General features: G+C 40.0%; 1 protein-coding gene across 1 annotated transcript; it reads left to right on the forward strand.

Moving 5' to 3' along the window:
* Positions 1-454: 454 nt before the first annotated feature.
* Positions 455-18,556, forward strand: rbp5 (retinol binding protein 1a, cellular). Its single transcript, XM_061914886.1, has 4 exons — positions 455-728; positions 897-1,081; positions 10,454-10,555; positions 12,553-18,556. The coding sequence occupies exons 1-4, from the start codon at positions 542-544 to the stop codon at positions 12,604-12,606; spliced, it is 528 nt and encodes a 175-aa protein (XP_061770870.1). The 5' UTR covers positions 455-541; the 3' UTR covers positions 12,607-18,556.
* Positions 18,557-19,777: the final 1,221 nt, after the last annotated feature.

Here is a 19,777-nt window from a genome sequence, read left to right on the forward strand (position 1 = left end):
AAAACAAGAATGGGAAAGAATTCCACTTTCAAAGCTTCAACAATTAGTTTCCTCAGTTCCCAAACGTTTATTGAGTGTTGTTAAAAGAAAAGGTGATGTAACACAGTGGTGAACATGCCCTTTCCCAACTACTTTGGCACGTGTTGCAGCCATGAAATTCGAATTATTTGCAAAAAACAAAAGTTTGAATTTGAACATCAAATATGTTGTCTTTGTAGCATATTCAACTGAATATGGGTTGAAAAGGATTTGCAAATCATTGTATTCTGTTTATATTTACATCCAACACAATTTCCCAACTCATATGGAAACGGGGTTTGTATACATATTTATTGATAAAGTTCATTTTTGGGGGGTGGTGCATCATCAGCATCATCATCTGAAAGTCCAACCCACCATCCCCAGTAAGTCCCTCCTTCCACACCACATGTTTCTTTCTAAAGGTCACACCTCCCTGTGTGAAAGGGAAGAGGATTGAATGAACCCTCCTCCTCCTGCCTCTTGCAAGAGGAATGAAAAAAGGAGCCGTGTGTGTTTGTGAATGCGAGAGAACTTCACTGTGAGTCACTGCTTTGTTGCAGACAACATCTTTACAGCCTCACAGAAGAAAACTTTTGAAAGAGACCAAATAGAAACAGAAGAAGAAGCCAACATGTCCAAACCTAACTACTCCGGTACTTTCCATATGGTGGAACAGGAAAATATGGACGCCTACCTTGCTGCTTTAGGTAAGAACATGTTTTTTTTTTGTTATCCATTCTTCCACATACGTATCTTTTGAAAAAAACTTCACCTTTTGCAGCCACACAGAGGAGTCTTCACCGTGTCCTCTGTGTCAACCCACAGAGAGAAAATGTCCTCATTTGCATTCAAGTGTGCTCCCCCTTTTCCTCCAGACATCAACTTCGCACTGAGGAAGATCGTATGCCTGCTGAAGCCCTCCAAAGAGATCATCCACGATCCCACCTCGGGCTCCATGAAGATCCGCACCCTCACCACTTTCAAGAACTTCGACATGGATTTCACCATAGGACAAGAGTTCACAGAAGACCTGGGCCCTGTGGACGGACGGACGTGTCAAGTAAGTTGTTTTGATTACAAGCCGGCTTTGTGCATCTGGAGGTGAAGCCCCCCTGCTGGGATCTGGTTTTGTAACCGCCTCCTGCTGCTCGAATCACAATGTCAGACGCCCAATGAAAACATGAGCACAATTCTCCCTGCTTCTACAGCATCACAGTAAACAATCACTTTATCATACAATACTATTATTAACGGCGACCTTCATGTATTGTCAGAGATTCTTTTAAACTCTGTCGGGCAGCTTTATAAAATGACACATAAGGAATGTACGGGCTTGTGTATAAGCAAGCATACAGTGGGGCAGAAAAGTATTTAGTCAGCCAGCGATTGTGCAAGTTCTCCCACTTCAAATGATGACAGAGGTCTGTCATTTTCATCATAGGTACACTTCAACTGTGAGAGACAGAATGTGGAAAAAAAAATCCAGGAATTTAAATTTTAGGAATTTTTAAGAATTTATTTGTAAATTATGATGGAAAATAAGTATTTAGTCAACCATTCAAAGGAGGTTTTGGCTCCAAATCTCACGATACATGGCCCCATTCATTCTTTCCTTAACACGGATCAATCGTCCTGTCCCCTTAGCAGAAAAACAGCCCCAAAGCATGATGTTTCCACCCCCATGCTTCACAGTAGGTCTGGTGTTCTTGGGATGCAACTCAGTATTCTTCTTCCTCCAAACACAAGGAGTTGAGTTTATACCAAAATGGATACATGGATGATACAGCAGAGGATTGGGAGAATGTCATGTGGTCAGATAAAACCAAAATAGAGAATGGTGAGCAAAAATCCCAGAACCACACGGGGTAGACCTGGTGAATGACCTGCAGAGAGCTGGGACCAAAGTAACAAAGGTTACAATCAGTAACACACTATGCCGACAGGGAATCAAATCCTGCACTGCCAGACGTGTCCCCTTGTTAAGCCAGTGCATGTCCAGGCCCGCCTGAAGTTTGCCAGAGAGCAGATGGGAGAATGTCATGAGGTCAGATAAAACCAAAATAGAGAATGGTGAGCAAAAATCCCAGAACCACACGGGGGGGGACCTGGTGAATGACCTGCAGAGAGCTGGGACCAAAGTAACAAAGGTTACAATCAGTAACACACTATGCCGACAGGGAATCAAATCCTGCACTGCCAGACGTGTCCCCTTGTTAAGCCAGTGCATGTCCAGGCCCGTCTGAAGTTTGCCAGAGAGCAGATGGGAGAATGTCATGTGGTCAGATGAAACCAAAATAGAACTTTTTGGTATAAACTCAACTCGTCGTGTTTGGTGGAAGAAGAATACTGAGTTGCATCCCAAGAACACCACACCTACTGTGAAGCATGGGGGTGGAAACATCATGCTTTGGGGCTGTTTTTCGGCTAAGGGGACAGGACGATTGATCCGTGTTAAGGAAAGAATGAATGGGGCCATGTATCGTGAGATTTTGAGCCAAAACCTCCTTCCATCAGTGAGAGCTTTGAATGGTTGACCAAATACTTATTTTCCAACATAATTTACAAATAAATTCTTTAAAATTCCTGGATTTTTTTGTCACATTCTGTCTCTCACAGTTGAAGTGTACCTATGATGAAAATGACAGACCTCTGTCATCATTTGAAGTGGGAGAACTTGCACAATCGCTGGCTGACTAAATACTTTTTTGCCCCACTGTACCTTTTGTGGATCTTTTCTAGTTTCCTATTTGTTTCTAATATACAATGTGAACATTGTCAATAACTGCCAGGATCGTGTCAGCACGTCGACATGTTTACATAGTGTGCACGTGCGCTTGTGCATGAGTCACAGTGTTGTGTGCACTTTGACTTTTTAGATTATTTTCAGCTTTTCCCATTTGTTTATGTTTGATTCTATTAAATGAGAACATTATCACAATTTCAAAAGGGTTAAAAACAATAAAAATCAGTTCCCAGAGGCTTGTTTTATTTTTTGAAGTTTTTTTCAAAATTTTACACCTCCCGGAATATCCCCAAAAACTGCTTCAAAGTGCCTGATTTTCACCATCGCTATATCCACCCGTCCATTTCCCTGTGACGTCATACAGTGCTGCCAATACAAACAACATGGCGGTTACCACAGCAAGATATAGCGACATTAGCTCGGATTCAGACTTGGATTTCAGCGGCTTAAGCGATTCAACAGATTACGCATGTATTGAAACAGATGGTTGGAGTATGAAAGTATTGAAGAAGAAACTGAAGCTATTGAACGAATAGCTATTGACGCTATTCGGCCATAGCGTGGGTGTACCTAATGAAGTGGCCCATAGCATGGCTGCCTTATTAGCATCGCCGGTAAAATGTGCGGACCAAACGATCAGGACTTTCGCATCTTGTGACACTGGAGCAACTTAAATCCGTCGATTGGTAAGTGTTTGTTTCGCATTAAATGTGGGTATCTAGTTTCAAATGTACATACAGCTAGCGTAAATAGCATGTTAGCATCGATTAGCATAGCATGTTAGCATCGATTAGCTGGCAGTCATGCCGTGACTAAATATGTCTGATTAGCACATAAGTCAACAAAACTCACCTTTGTGATTTGGTTGACTTAATGGTTGCAAATGCATCTGCAGGTTATCCATACATCTCTGTGCCATGTCTGTCTTAGCATCGCCGGTCAAATGTGAAGACACTCTGGTACATTCAATGGGGGTCTGGCGGCAGATGTCTTGCCAGTGGTGCAACTTGAATCCCTCCCTGTTAGTGTTGTTACACCCTCCGACAACACACCCACCAGGCATGATGTCTCCAAGGTTCCAAAAAATAGTCGAAAAAACGGAAAATAACAGAGCTGAGACCCGGTGTTTGTAATGTGAAAATAAAAATGGCGGGTGTGTTACCTCGGTGACGTCACGTTCTGACGTCATCGCTAAAAGACCGATAAACAGAAAGGCGTTTAATTCGCCAAAATTCACCCATTTAGAGTTCGGAAATCGGTTAAAAAAATACATGTTTTTTTTTCTGCACCATTAAGGTATATATTGACGCTTACATAGGTTTGGTGATAATGTTCCACTTTAACCAAGATGGCAGTTACTGTGAATAACTGGCGGGAGTGGCGATCACTCGTCTAGCTAGCGTGCATGCATGTGCAGGAGCAAGCGTGACGCAGTCTTTATGGATTGTTTTTAGTCTTTATTTTGTATTTTAATGAAATGTGTGGGTTATCAATAAAAACTGCTGGTAGGAACGCTACCTGTAGTATCATTTATATGACGCAACCACATAGTGTGCAAATACAGGAGTGAGTGTAATATCTCTCGACATTTTGGATTATTTTTAATCTTCTCATTCATTTATGTTGGGCAACTTTCGGTAATAAAAACCGATGGGGGGAGTGATCACATTAAATGTATGGCTTGTCAACATGCGGACGTGTGCATGTGTTCGTGCATGGAGAAGATACAATAGGCTTTACTATTTGAATTGGTTTCACCCTTAAAATCGTTTTTAATCATATTTATTTTGTATTGTTTTTATATTGGTTTTGTATATTTTTAGGGTCCTTGGCCCATTGCAAAAGGATTCCACAGGAGTCCTTTTGCAATGGGCCAAGGACCCTATTGAAACTGCTGTTTTATTATTATTCCGCACCTACGCGCTGTAATTTGACCCCCTTAACATGCTTCAAAACCCACCAAATTTGACACACGTCGGTATAGCAAACCTTCCCAACATATTAAGCAACCAATCCCCCAAAATGAAAATTGCGCTCTAGCGCCCCCAGGAAAAAATTACAAACAAAACTGCATGTAACTTCTGTTAGGAATGTCATAGCGACATGAAACAAAAACTCCTATGTAGGTCTGACTTAGACACAATTTTCATACACTCACTTCTTTCAGCAAAAATCTACAGGAAGTTGGCAAAAACCCCTTCAAAATGAAATTTTCGCAAAAAATGCAATTTTTGCCTCTTTGCGCTGTAATTTGACCCCTTTAAAATGCTTCAAAAGTCACCAAACTTGGCGCACACATAAGGACTGGCGAATATTGCGATCTAATGAAAAAACCAAACCCCAAAACTCAAAATTACGCTTTGGCGCTATTTTTGAATAAAACACTGAAAAAACTGCTCCTAGGAAGAAAACACAGACAAAACTGCTTGTAACTTCCGGTAAGAATGTCGGAGTGACATGAAACGAAAACCTCTATGTAGGTCTCGCTTAGACCTACATTTCATAGATTGACAACCCCCAACAAAAATCAACAGGAAGTTTGCAATCCCCCCTTCAAAACAAAAGTTTTGTAAAAACCGGTCACCTTTCTTCAAACATTATCTCCTCTGAGTGCGTTTGTTGTTTTGGCTTCAAACTCGCACAGGAGAGATTGAACCCTTCTGATTAAAAGTATAGAACAGAGTTTTGATAGGTTCTCAGGTTTTGATTTTACGCGCCTTCAAAGAACCCCTGTGCAAAGTCTCCTAAAAAATGTCATTTTTGACTCTTTGAGCTGTTATTTGACCCCCTTAAAATGCTTCTAAACTCACCAAACTTGACACACACATCAGGTCTGGCAAAAATTGCGATCTGATGAAAAAACCTAACCTCAAAACTCAAAATTGCGCTCTACCGCCCCCCTAGGAATACAACACGGACAAACTGCTCCTAGGAAGAAAACACAGACAAAACTGCTTGTAACTTCCGGTAGGAATGTCAAAGAGACATGAAACAAAAAACACTATGTAGGTCTCACTTGGACCTACATTTTAATAATTAACATACTTTAGCAAAAATCAACAGGAAGTTTGATATTTTCACTTCACTACAACAACTGCATTACTTTCACAATGCATTAGATTCTCAAAATAGTGGCTTCAAGGCGTCTTCTAACGCTTATCCGGCCGTGGGTCTCGGGGGCAGCAGCCAAAGGCGGACCCGACCATCGCTGCTTGCAGCTTTAATTTTTTTTTTTGTTTTTGTTTTTTCAGTCATTGGTGGAGCTCAGGATAGTATTTGAATGTTGTTTTTAATATTGCTGTGCAGCATTTTGGAAACATTTTGTTATTTAAATGTGCTATATAAATAAAGTGTATTGGATTGGATTTAACTTTGTGGATTGTTTCTAGTCTCCTATTTATTTGTAATGAATATGAACATTATCAGTACCTGCCAGGATTATATTGATGAATTGAGGTGTGTACACAGTGTATGCATATGCTCTTGAATGAGTCACTGTGTGTCTTATGACTTTTTAGATTATTTGGAGTCTTCCTATTCATTTTTGGTGGGCAAGTTGGTTATTATCGATAATAACTGTAGGGGGAGCGATCACATTTCCAGTATTTTGTGGCTTGCCAACATGGTTTGTGCGTGTGCTCATGCAAACATACCACGAACTTTTACTTTGCGGTTTGTTTCTAGTCTCCTTGTTGCGATCCACTGCTCGGATCGTTCGTTGTTTAGATTTGTGAGTTTGTTTGCGCACTTCCTGATTGGTTTCTGTTGCCATGGTTGCATATTTGTTTCACCTGTTCCTTGTTTCTGGACTCTCACCTGCTTGTTGATTACCATCCTTATTTAAGCCTGCATTTTCTATTACTCGCTCTCTGATCCCTAGCCTTGTTTCCCACAACAGTGACGATCGCTATCTCCTGACTCTGGGAATCCTGTTTTATACCGATTAGCTTCCACGCTATCCCTGTGTTTAGTTCCCTAGCCTCCTTGCTAGCGCTTTTGGTTTGTCTTATCTACCTAGCACCAGTGTTTTTGTTCTTAGCGTGTTTTTAGTTAATAAATCTACATTTCTTAGCTTTACGCGGTGTCCGTGCCTGAACTGCATCTTGGAAGAAGCACCTTTAGCCACCGTGCTTAGCGAACGTCACACTCCTATTTATTTCTACTATACAAGGTGGCAGTTATTATAATAACTAACGATCACATTAGCTATCGTAAACCTATGGGTGAGATTTGTGAATGAACGCTGCTTTGACTTTGTGGATTGGAGTCCTTCTGTTTTGTTTCTGCTATGCAACATGGTTGTCATCATTAATAACTGGCAGGTGGAGCGATAATCACCATCATTTAAACAACACATCTCCAGTAAATGGAATGGTCTTCCAATAAAGTGCACCACATGCTTGAGTAAGGATCAGAGAACTCACACCGATCAAATAAACCAGATTTTAGAATTGAGGTACCGTATTTCCTTGAATTGCCGCCGGGTATATATTAGCCGCATGCCTCGCCGGGTCAAACTCGTTTTGCAAAATAATTAGCGCCTGCTTAGAATTACAGCCGGGTCAAACTTGTTTAGCAAAATAATTATCGCATGCCTCGGTTTACCACCGTGTCAAACTCGTTTTGCATAATAATTAGCATATGCCTCGTTTTGCCACCGGGTCAAACTCGTCACGTCACGAGTGTGTAACACGGGTGGGAAATAAGCCAAAATTTCCTCTCATGGCATCCCCTCATGTTACCTGCGCCGTTTCCGCGTTTAATCCCGCGAGTTTAACACAGGCGCTCATGTGACCTGCTGCAGTTTATCGCGCTCTATATAATCCAGCGTTCCAAGATGGCTGCCAGGTGCGGTGGCTAAGCCTGGGGACATCTGAAGCCGGTATGTTTTAAAGTTGTCGTTTGCCTGCATGTTGTAAAAACTACCGTCCAACATTTTACAGCTAATTGTAAATTTATAGCTGAAGACCATCAGGGCACAGTTTTGAAGAGAGAGTGTGGCGATGTTAAGATATTAAGCCGAGTTGCTAAGTGAATTTGTTTGCTAATAGTAGCTACTAGCCGTACCCATGTATTTTCTATGGGCGGTTAGCATCGGGTTTTAATCCTGTTTCCTCCAATGTTTCTGATCCGATTAAATTTATATTTATGTCAAGTCTTTATTTTGGGCACTTACTGAGTGTTGTGGCGTTTTAAGGCCATGTGCATTTTTTATGCTACGTATTAACGTTTTTTTTTATTAAATGTGCTTTTCATGATTAGGCTGACCATATTGTGAAATCACAAAAAGAGTGAAGTGAATTATATTCATATAGCGCTTTTCTCTAGTGACTCAAAGCGCTTTACATAGTGAAACCCGATATCTAAGTTACATTTTTACACCAGTATGAGTGGCACTGGGAGCCGGTGCATAAAGTGTCTTGCTCAAGGACACAACGGTAGTGACTAGGTTGGCAGAAGCGGGGATCCAACCTGCAACCCTCAAGTTGCTGGCACGGCTGCTCTACCAACCGAGCTATGCCGCCCCAAGAGGACACATATATGTGTGCCAAGGCCGGGAGGAGGTGGAAATTTGCCAATGATACTCGAACTTGCTTTATAAATAATATATTTATTTTTTAAAAAGCATTTTTTCTCCTCTGTTGACGGCTGTGTTGGCGCTAAGGATTTCTAAAATGGGGTCCCAGGGACCCCATGAAGTCATAAAAAGGGGGTCCCACTTTTTTGTAAGCGTTTCGAAAAAAATGATAAAGGTATTCATTATCCTGTTGTATCTCACATTCTATATCGTGTTTTGGCAAAAGGTTGTGATAAATGTTACTTAATTCATTTAAAAAAAATAATTAAAAAAAGAAAAGAAATGTGTATACATATGTAAATGTATTCAGTTATAAACAATCGTTCACTTTCTTCTTTCCTTCATGGATCTAAATATTGCCGCTGCTGGTAGTTTTTCCTCCGTTTTTATTTAATAAGTTGTAGGTGTATTTATTTCCGTATAAAAGTGTAAAAAGTGTTTTGCTTGGGTCAGAAAATGATAATAATGGTGTGCCAGGGCATACATACATTTTAGATTTATATTTGTATACTCTGGCCTTTAAATAGACTCCCTTTTTAGACCAGTTGATCTGCCGTTTCTTTTCTTTTTCTCCTATGTCCCAATCTCCCTTGTGGAGGGGGTCCGGTCCGATCCGGTGGCCATGTACTGCTTGCCTGTGTATCGGCTGGGGACATCTCTGGGCTGCTGATCCGCCTCCTCTTGGGATGGTTTCCTGCTGGCTCTGCTGTGAACGGGACTCTCGCTGCTGTGTTGGATCCGCTTTAGACTGGACTCACGCGACTGTGTTGGATCCATTGTGGATTGAACTTTCACAGTATCATGTTAGACCCGCTCGACATCCATTGCTTTCCTCCTCTCCAAGGTTCTCATAGTCATCATTGTCACCGACGTCCCACTGGGTGTGAGTTTTCCTTGCCCTTATGTGGGCCTACCGAGGATGTCGTGGTGGTTTGTGCAGCCCTTTGAGACATTAATGATTTAGGGCTATATAAGTAAACATTGATTGATGATTGATATTTAACGCTTAAATCTCTGGAGTCTTACACTCACCTTAGTGTTTACAAAGAAGTCTATTTCCTTTTCCCGGCAAAACGCGAACCAACACTTCCTGTCAATAGCATCACTTCCCTAACTTCCCCGGAAGTCCCGCCCCCCAACCAAAGCCATTGGCTAACACCCCGTAGCCAGCCGCTACAATATTCACAGCTAGTGTGATGTTATGCGCCAGGGAATAAAAGGACTACACTACCCAGCATGCAACAGGAGTGACGAGCATGCGCGGTAGCCCGGTAAAGGGGGGCGGTGTGTCGCCATGACGACATCTTGTATGTTTTAATATGCACGCTCTGGAAGCAAACGCAACCCTAATTCAAAATGCCAGACATTTGACGCATTTAAAAAAAAACACCCGGACACGCCGGACAACGCCGCAAAAGAGGACATGTCCGGGGAAAAGAGGATGTATGGTCAGCCTATTCATGATGGTATCCTTACATCACACTCAAATTTATAAGCGCAGGCCTAAATTTACCGCATGCCTTTGGTAAGCGCCGGAGTGAGAAAAGGTTTTAAATTAATTACCGCCCCGGCGCTAATTCAAGGAAATATACGGTATGCTTGGGCAGCTTTACACCAGTTATTAATGATAAGCGCCATTTTGCACCATACAAATTAAAAAAAAGATTGAAAAAATACACAAAGCCTGCTGTACGCTCGCTGTTGCGCACACACATAATGTATATGACATCCCACTGGGTTGTGAGTTTTTCCTTGCCCTTATGTGGGCTCTGAAACGAGGATGTCGGTGTAGCTTGTGCAGCCCTTTGAGACACTCTTGATTTAGGGCTATGTAAATAAACATTGATTGATTGATATAGTACGTGCCATGTACTGTACTTATTACAATCGCTCCTCCCGCTAGTTATTAATGATAACCACCACACAGCACATAGAAAACAAATGGAATGACACAAAATAATCCTCAAAGTCATGTAAATTGCAGTATTATCACGTGGTATGATAAAACTATGGCACAGGTACAGGGAGCGAAGCCTGAAGGCCAGTTGGTCCTTTACAGATGTAAAATACATGAGCTGCTTCACATTCTGCATGTTTGTGTCCCTCTGCAGACCACAGTGAGCTGGGATGTGGACAAGCTGCTCTGCGTACAGAAAGGTGAGAAGGCAGGCCGAGGTTGGACGCACTGGCTGGAGGGCAACAAGCTGCATTTGGTGAGGAAAAACACGAGCACACAACCAAGCACCAATAACTTTGTGAAGGCAACATTCTAGACCAAGGGTGTCAAACCCATTTTAGCTCAGGGGCCGCATGGAGGAAAGTCTGTGCACATGCGGGCCGGACTGTTAAAATCACGGCATTATAACTAAAAAAAAAATAAAGACAACTTCCGATTGTTTTCTTTGTCTTACTTTGGCTAAAAATAAAACAAACACATTCTGAAAATATTTCAATAAAAATATAGAAAAAAATACCGGCAGTGGTGAAGTTTAGATCCATGAAGGAAAGAAGAAAGTGAATAAATGTTTAGAACTGAATACATCTACATGTATAATAATAATAATAATAAAAATTAGGGCTGGGCAACGATTAAAAATGTTAATCAAAGTTAATCGCACAATTTCTCCGATGACGTCACGTTCTGATGTCATCGCTAAAAGAGCGATAAACAGAAAGGCGTTTAATTTGCCAAAATTCACCCATTTAGACTTCGGAAATCGGTTAAAAAAAATACATGGTCTTTTTTCTGCAACATCAAGGTATATATTGACGCTTACATAGGTTTGGTGATAATGTTCCCCTTTAACGTTAATCAATTAACTCAAACGACAATTCCTATTATATAATCTTTTTTCCCTGAAAGTACCCAAACTTTGAGCATTTTTTTTCTTTATAAAATATTTAATCCATCCATCCATCCATCCATCATCTTCCGCTTATCCGAGGTCGGGTCGCGGGGGCAGCAGCCTAAGCAGGGAAGCCCAGACTTCCCTCTCCCCAGCCACTTCGTCTAGCTCTTCCCGGGGGATCCCGAGGCGTTCCCAGGCCAGCCGGGAGACATAGTCTTCCCAACGTGTCCTGGGTCTTCCCCGTGGCCTCCTACCGGTTGGACGTGCCCTAAACACCTCCCTAGGGAGGCGTTCGGGTGGCATCCTGACCAGATGCCCGAACCACCTCATCTGGCTCCTCTCCATGTGGAGGAGCAGCGGCTTTACTTTGAGTTCCTCCCGGATGACAGAGCTTCTCACCCTATCTCTAAGGGAGAGACCCGCCACCCGGCAGAAGAAACTCATTTGGGCCGCTTGTACCCGTGATCTTATCCTTTCGGTCATGACCCAAAGCTCATGACCATAGGTGAGGATGGGAACGTAGATCGACCGGTAAATTGAGAGCTTTGCCTTCCGGCTCAGCTCCTTCTTCACCACAACGGATCGATACAACGTCCGCATTACTGAAGACGCCGCACCGATCCGCCTGTCGATCTCACGATCCACTCTTCCCTCACTCGTGAACAAGTCTGGGGATTTTATTGTTGTAATATTATGTATATTATGTATTCTCTATATATTACTTTTTTATATTTTTTTACAATTTATTCGTGTTTCCAGTGTGCCCTTAATATCCAATACTTATATATGAGGTATGCAGCTAAAATGACAAATTAAGAAACAGAAGAATACAACAAAAACATTAGGCACGCTTGAAAAAGACATGTAAACAGAAAAAGTGCCTGAGTTCAACAGATGCAGCCCTGTTGGATTTTCTTACATTTTGCAAGTGTACCTAATATTGCGTCCAGTTAGTGTGAATGTGCTTTAAAGGAGATTAGGTGTCATTAAAATGTCTAAAAGAAGGCATTGTTCCGCTGAGAAGCTTTGTGGAGGATTGCAAATGTGCTTACTTGCTGTGGGGGAAGTTGGACACAGCAGCCTTGTCTCCATTTCAGGGCTAAAGAAAAAGGAGAAGGGAATATCAGTGGTGGGGGAGGAGAGTGGCTAAGAAGAGGGAAGTTCAAGTAAATAGTGAAAGAGATTACGAGGTCAAATGATAAAGCGCCCATGGCGGCGTAATGTTTTGAATACAATCCCTTCATTGAGCAACCGTCCTTTCATCTTCTGCATACACTCCTCTATTTGTCACTATTAATTAAACACCCCCACTTCTTTTTCTTTGTCTCCCTCTTTTCTTCCTCCTTCCTCCTTCTCTGCAGGAGATGAGAGCTGAAGGCGTCGTTGCCAGGCAGGTCTTCAAGAAGGCCGATTGAAGTGTCTTTTGAAATGAATAAGCTCATTTGTGTAGGAAGTAGTCAAGGTACATGAATTTTAATTACAATGATGAAATGTTAGAAGTAATGTTGATGTTTGTGTGTTGTGGTAACCATTAGAGCAGACCTGGGCAAATTAATGCGGCCTGTTAAGCTTTTCAATCTGGCCCGCCGGACATTCCAAAATATTTTTTTTACATCTTTAAGACGGGTACTCCGGCTTCCTCCCACTTCCAAAGACATGCACCTGGGGATAGGTTGATTGGCAACACTAAATTTGCCCTAGTGTGTGAATGTTGTCTGTCTATCTGTGTTGGCCCTGCGATGAGGTGGCGATTTGTCCAGGGTGTACCCCGCCTTCCGCCCGATTGTAGCTGAGATAGGCGCCAGCGCCCCCCGCGACCCCGAAAGGGAATAAGCGGTAGAAAATGGATGGATGGATGGAAGATGGAAAGTGTAGCTGCCGTTATGATGTGCACTCATGTTTTCTAACGACCGTAAGTCTTCAACTATACAAAGTATTTCAATAGTTGGAATCTGCGCTTATGGATGATATTCCAGTTACTTGGGGTGTGGGGGAAAATCCATTCGAATATGTTGTGCGATTCAGAATCCATTCTCATTTTTAAAAAAAATCGATTTTTTTTTTTTTAGTTTTTAGTTTTTTTATCAATCCAACAAACAATACACAGCAATACCATAACATCCAATTCCAAAACCAAAGCTGACCCAGCAACACTCAGAACTGCAATAAACAGAGCAATTGAGAGGAGACACAAACACCACACAGAACAAACCAAAAGTAGTGAAACAAAAATGAATATTATCAACAACAGTATCAATATTAGTTATAATTTCAGCATAGCAGTGATTAAAAATCCCTCATTGACATTATCATTAGACATTTATAAAAATAATAAAGAACAATAGTGTCACAGTGGCTTACACTTGCATGGCATCTCATAAGCTGGACAACACACTGTGTCCAATGTTTTCACAAAGATAAAATAAGTCATATTTTTGGTTTGTTTAATAGTTAAAACAAATTTAGATTATTGCAATCAGTTGATTGCAATAATCTAAATTATAAAAGGTTTTTTTAAAAATCTACTACTCTGCTAGCATGTCAGCAGACTGGGGTAGATCCTGCTGAAATCTATGTATTGAATGAATACAGAATCGTTTTGAATCGAGAATCGCGTTGAATCGAAAAAATCGATATATTATCGAATCGCGACCCCAATAATCGATATTGAATCGATTCGTGGGACACCAAAAGATTCGCAGCCCTACCAGTTACTATGGTCATCTAATTAGTTACTATGGTCCTCTAATTAGTTACTATGGTCATCTAATTAGTTACTATGGTCCTCTAATTAGTTACTATGGTCCTCTAATTAGTTACTATGGTCATCTAATTAGTTACTATGGTCCTCTAATTAGTTACTATGGTCATCTAATTAGTTACTATGGTCATCTAATTAGTTACTATGGTCATCTAATTAGTTACTATGGTCATCTAATTAGTTACTATGGTCATCTAATTAGTTACTATGGTCATCTAATTAGTTACTATGGTCCTCTAATTAGTTACTATGGTCATCTAATTAGTTACTATGGTCCTCTAATTAGTTACTATGGTCATCTAATTAGTTACTATGGTCCTTTAATTAGTTACTATGGTCATCTAATTAGTTACTATGGTCATCTAATTAGTTACTATGGTCATCTAATTAGTTACTATGGTCCTCTAATTAGTTACTATGGTCCTCTAATTAGTTACTATGGTCCTCTAATTAGTTACTATGGTCATCTAATTAGTTACTATGGTCCTTTAATTAGTTACTATGGTCATCTAATTAGTTACTATGGTCATCTAATTAGTTACTATGGTCCTCTAATTAGTTACTATGGTCCTCTAATTAGTTACTATGGTCATCTAATTAGTTACTATGGTCCTCTAATTAGTTACTATGGTCATTTAATTAGTTACTATGGTCCTCTAATTAGTTACTATGGTCATCTAATTAGTTACTATGGTCATCTAATTAGTTACTATGGTCCTCTAATTAGTTACTATGGTCCTCTAATTAGTTACTATGGTCATCCAATTAGTTACTATGGTCCTCTAATTAGTTACTATGGTCATCTAATTAGTTACTATGGTCGTCTAATTAGTTACTATGGTCCTCTAATTAGTTACTATGGTCCTCTAATTAGTTACTATGGTCATCTAATTAGTTACTATGGTCATCTAATTAGTTACTATGGTCCTCTAATTAGTTACTATGGTCCTCTAATTAGTTACTATGGTCCTCTAATTAGTTACTATGGTCATCTAATTAGTTACTATGGTCCTCTAATTAGTTACTATGGTCCTCTAATTAGTTACTATGGTCATCTAATTAGTTACTATGGTCATCTAATTAGTTACTATGGTCCTTTAATTAGTTACTATGGTCATCTAATTAGTTACTATGGTCATCTAATTAGTTACTATGGTCCTCTAATTAGTTACTATGGTCATCTAATTAGTTACTATGGTCCTAATTAGTTACTATGGTCCTCTAATTAGTTACTATGGTCATCTAATTAGTTACTATGGTCCTCTAATTAGTTACTATGGTCCTCTAATTAGTTACTATGGTCATCTAATTAGTTACTATGGTCCTCTAATTAGTTACTACGGTCATCTAATTAGTTACTACGGTCATCTAATTAGTTACTACGGTCCTCTAATTAGTTACTATGGTCATCTAATTAGTTACTATGGTCCTCTAATTAGTTACTATGGTCCTCTAATTAGTTACTATGGTCCTCTAATTAGTTACTATGGTCATCTAATTAGTTACTATGGTCCTCTAATTAGTTACTATGGTCCTCTAATTAGTTACTATGGTCCTCTAATTAGTTACTATGGTCATCTAATTAGTTACTATGGTCCTCTAATTAGTTACTATGGTCCTCTAATTAGTTACTATGGTCCTCTAATTAGTTACTATGGTCATCTAATTAGTTACTATGGTCCTCTAATTAGTTACTATGGTCCTCTAATTAGTTACTATGGTCATCTAATTAGTTACTATGGTCCTCTAATTAGTTACTATGGTCCTCTAATTAGTTACTATGGTCCTCTAATTAGTTACTATGGTCATCTAGGTCACAGCAGCTCAGACGGGGCACCAAGCAGTGTGGGCAGGTAGCGTTTCTACAGACGTGGAAGGAGATTTTCACTACAAAGTTCTAAAGCTTAGTGATATATCAGATATATCAGATTGTTGGTGGGTTTATTTGTACCCTTCGCGTTCGTATTTCACCGTTTGTTGCATTTTTGTTGCGTTTCTCTTGATTGTAAATGATGTCGACCGAAAGGGGGTGTGAATTTCATATTTGGTCAATATTCAATCAATGTTTATTTATATAGCCCTAAATCACAAGTGTCTTGAAGGGCTGAACAAACAACAACGACATCCGAGGTAGAGCCCACATAAGTAGAGCCCCAGTGGGACATCGACAATGATGACTATGAGAAACCTTGGAGAGGACCGCATATGTGCCCCCCCATCCATAGTGGATCTAACATAGCCGTGAAAATCCAGACCAAAGTGGATCCAATATAGTAGCGAGAGTCCCGTCCACAGTGGACCTAACAGGAAACCATACCAAGCGGAGGCGGCTCAGCACAGCAGAGATGTCCCCAACCGATACACAGGCGAGCGGTCCATCCTGGGTCCTGACTCTGGACAGCCAGTACTTCATCCATGGCAACCGGACCGGACCCCCTCCACAAGGGAGTGTGGGACATAGGTGAAAAAGAAAAGAAACGGCAGATCAACTGGTCTAAAAAGGGAGTCTATTTAAAGGCTAGAGTATACAAATGACTTTTAAGATGAGACTTAAATGCTTGTACTGAGGTGGCATCTCGAACTGTTACCGGGAGGGCATTCCAGAGTACTGGAGCCCGAACGGAAAACGCTCTATAGCCCGCAGACTTTTTTTGGGTTTTTGGGAATCACTAATAAGCCGGAGTCCTTTGAACGCAGATTTCTTGCCGGGACATATGGTACAATACAATGGGCAAGATAGGATGGAGCTAGACCGTGTAGTATTTTATACGTAAGTAGTAAAACATTAAAGTCACATCTTAAGTGCACAGGAAGCCAGTGCAGGTGAGCCAGTATAGGTATATATGTATGTATATATGTATATAAAGGTATATACAGTATAGGTATATATGTATGTATATATGTATATAAAGGTATATACAGTACAGGCGTAATGTGATCAAACTTTCTTGTTCTTGTCAAAAGTCTAGCAGCCGCATTTTTGTACCAACTGTAATCTTTTAATGCTAGACATGAGGAGACCTGAAAAGACGAGAAGTATCTAACGCATGGATAATGATCTCAGTGTCAGTAGTGGACAATTTTAGCGATTTACGGAGATGAAAGAAGGCCGTTTTAGTAACGCTTTTGATGTGTCACTCAAAGGAGAGAGTTGGGTCGAAGATAATACCCAGATTCTTTACCGAGTCGCCTTGTTTAATTGTTTGGTTGTCGAATGTTAAAGTTGTATTATTAAATAGAGGTCGGTGTCTAGCAGGACCGATAATCAGCATTTCCGTTTTTTTGGCGTCGGGTTGCAAAAAGTTGGTGGACATCCATATTCAGTGTTTTACCGTTCTTAGAAAGATGTAAAATTCCATTACGTTTTTTAAGGCGGTCTGTCATCACGTTTTTAGCATTCAAACAGACCTTATTGTTTGGTTTTGTTTAAGTGTTCTTAAATATAGATATACCGGCCCCCAGACACATTTTTTTTCTCTAAATGTGGCCCCCGAGTCCAAATAATTGCCCAGGCCTGCATTAGAGTGACAGTATGTGTAATCATTTAATATGGTTCAGAGGGAGAAAAACTCGCTGTCCAAATACTTTTTGACCTAACTGAATGTGCACATTGCATGATTGTCTGTCTTGGCAACTGTCATAAACGTTTAAAAAACTGAGCGTCACTGCAGTGTTATTTACATGTTGCATCCTCACCATGACATTAGCATGTTAGCAGCAGAAACTGCAAAAGAGGTATTGAAAATAAACATTGTAAATGTAACTTAAAAGAAAAAAAAATGAATTGAATCATCCATATCTTTTTAAAACACTAATGCTTAATGTTTGCGTTAAAAAGTGATATATACATAAGTTTTTCATTAGAATTATTTGGTGGATTTGGTTAGGTTCAGTCCAGAAAATGAAAGTACAATGTAAGATGCAGACTACTGATTATGCAGTATAATTGTAGATTATATTTGTCCATTTTAGTTGGCATGTAGTACTCCACAATTGTTGAATTAATAAAATGGTGGATTATTTTGCTGCATATCATTATACTGTACACACAAACAGGACATTTTCCCGGCACAATCTCATGCAATCAACGTTCCCTCTAAGGCAGTGTTTTTCAACCTTTTTTGAGCCAAGGCACATTTTTTGCTTTGAAAAAATGCGGAGGCACACCACCAGCAGAAATCATTAAAAAACGAAACTCAGTTGACAGTTAAAAGTCATCGCAATTGTTGGGAATGACTTTAAAGCATAAGCAAGCATGCATCACTGTAGCTCTTGTCTCAAAGTAGGTGTACTGTCACCACCGGTCACATCACACCCTGACTTATTTGGACTTTTTTGCTGTTTTCCTGTATGTTGCGTTTTAATTCTTGTCTTGCGCTCCTATTTTGGTGGCGTTTTCTCTTTTTTTGTTATTTTCCTGTAGCAGTTTCATGTCTTCATTTGAGCGATATTCACCGCATCTTTTTACCATGAATTGATTAACGTGGACCCCGACTTAAACAAGTTGAGAAACTTATTGGGGTGTTACCATTTAGTGGTCAATTGTTACGAAATATGTACTGTACTGTGCAATCTACTAATAAAAGTTTCAATCAATCAATCAATTTACTTTGTTTTTATCAATCAAGAATATTTCAGTTGTTTTTATCATTTTTTGTGGGGACATTGTCGATTGTCATGTACAGATGTACTTTGTGGACGCCGTCTTTGCTCCACAGTAAGTCTTTGCTGTCGTCCAGCATTCTGTTTTTGTTTACTTTGTAGCCAGTTCAGTTTTAGTTTCGTTCTCCATAGCCATCCCTAAGCTTCAATTTCTTTTCTTAGGGGCACTCACTTTCTGTTTATTTTTGGTTTAAGCATTAGACACAATTTTCCCGCTGTTTCTGACACCTACAAATCAATTCGGACCGGCTGCCACCTACTGATATGGAAGAGTGTTAGACGGGTACTCGGCTGAGCTCGAGACAACATCGACACTCAACAAAAACACATCATTTTCAGACTATAATTACTGGTCTGAAAACAATTTTAACCCAAATAGGTGAAGTTAGACTATCTCCCACGGCCATACTTGCCAACCTTGGGTTTTGGGCGGGGGTGTGGTTAAGAGGGGACGAGTATAATTCACCAACTCGAGTATTTCATATATATTTTACATATATATATATATATATATATATATATGAAATACTTGACTTACAATGAATTCTAGCTATATATATTTATCTTATTATATATATAAATAAAATAAATAGTTGAATGGGCGGGGGTGTGGTTAAGAGGGGACGAGTATAATTCACCAACTCGAGTATTTCATATATATTTTACATATATATATATATGAAATACTTGACTTTCAATGAATTCTAGCTATATATATTTATCTTATTATATATATAAATAAAATAAATAGTTGAATTTCAGACAGCACTTATCAAATACACAGTGATAAAAACACACTTGTTCTACTGACTGTACTGTGCTTGCTGGTTACTAAAAAAACAACAACAACACTTACCTTTCACTATTTGAGTAACCTTTGTTCTGCCATTTGCGTACTGGCGAGAGTCACTTGCCATCAGGTGCCCAACACCACGTTAATCGTTGGCCAGTCAAAAAGCAACCCCATAACGCTATAGCCAACATTCACCAGGAGATGGCAACAGACAACATAGATCACTTTATTACAGACGGCGTCGCCATGGCTGTAACTTCCTCGTTCTTCTGCTTCGTCTCCTTGTGTGTGCAGTTTTTTATTAAAATCCTTAGATGTTGTAACGTGATTGGGCGGACAAGCTGTTTATATAACAGGAAAGCGGACGTGA

This window comes from Nerophis ophidion, linkage group LG11, assembly GCF_033978795.1.
Source record: "Nerophis ophidion isolate RoL-2023_Sa linkage group LG11, RoL_Noph_v1.0, whole genome shotgun sequence".
Lineage (NCBI taxonomy): Eukaryota > Metazoa > Chordata > Actinopteri > Syngnathiformes > Syngnathidae > Nerophis > Nerophis ophidion.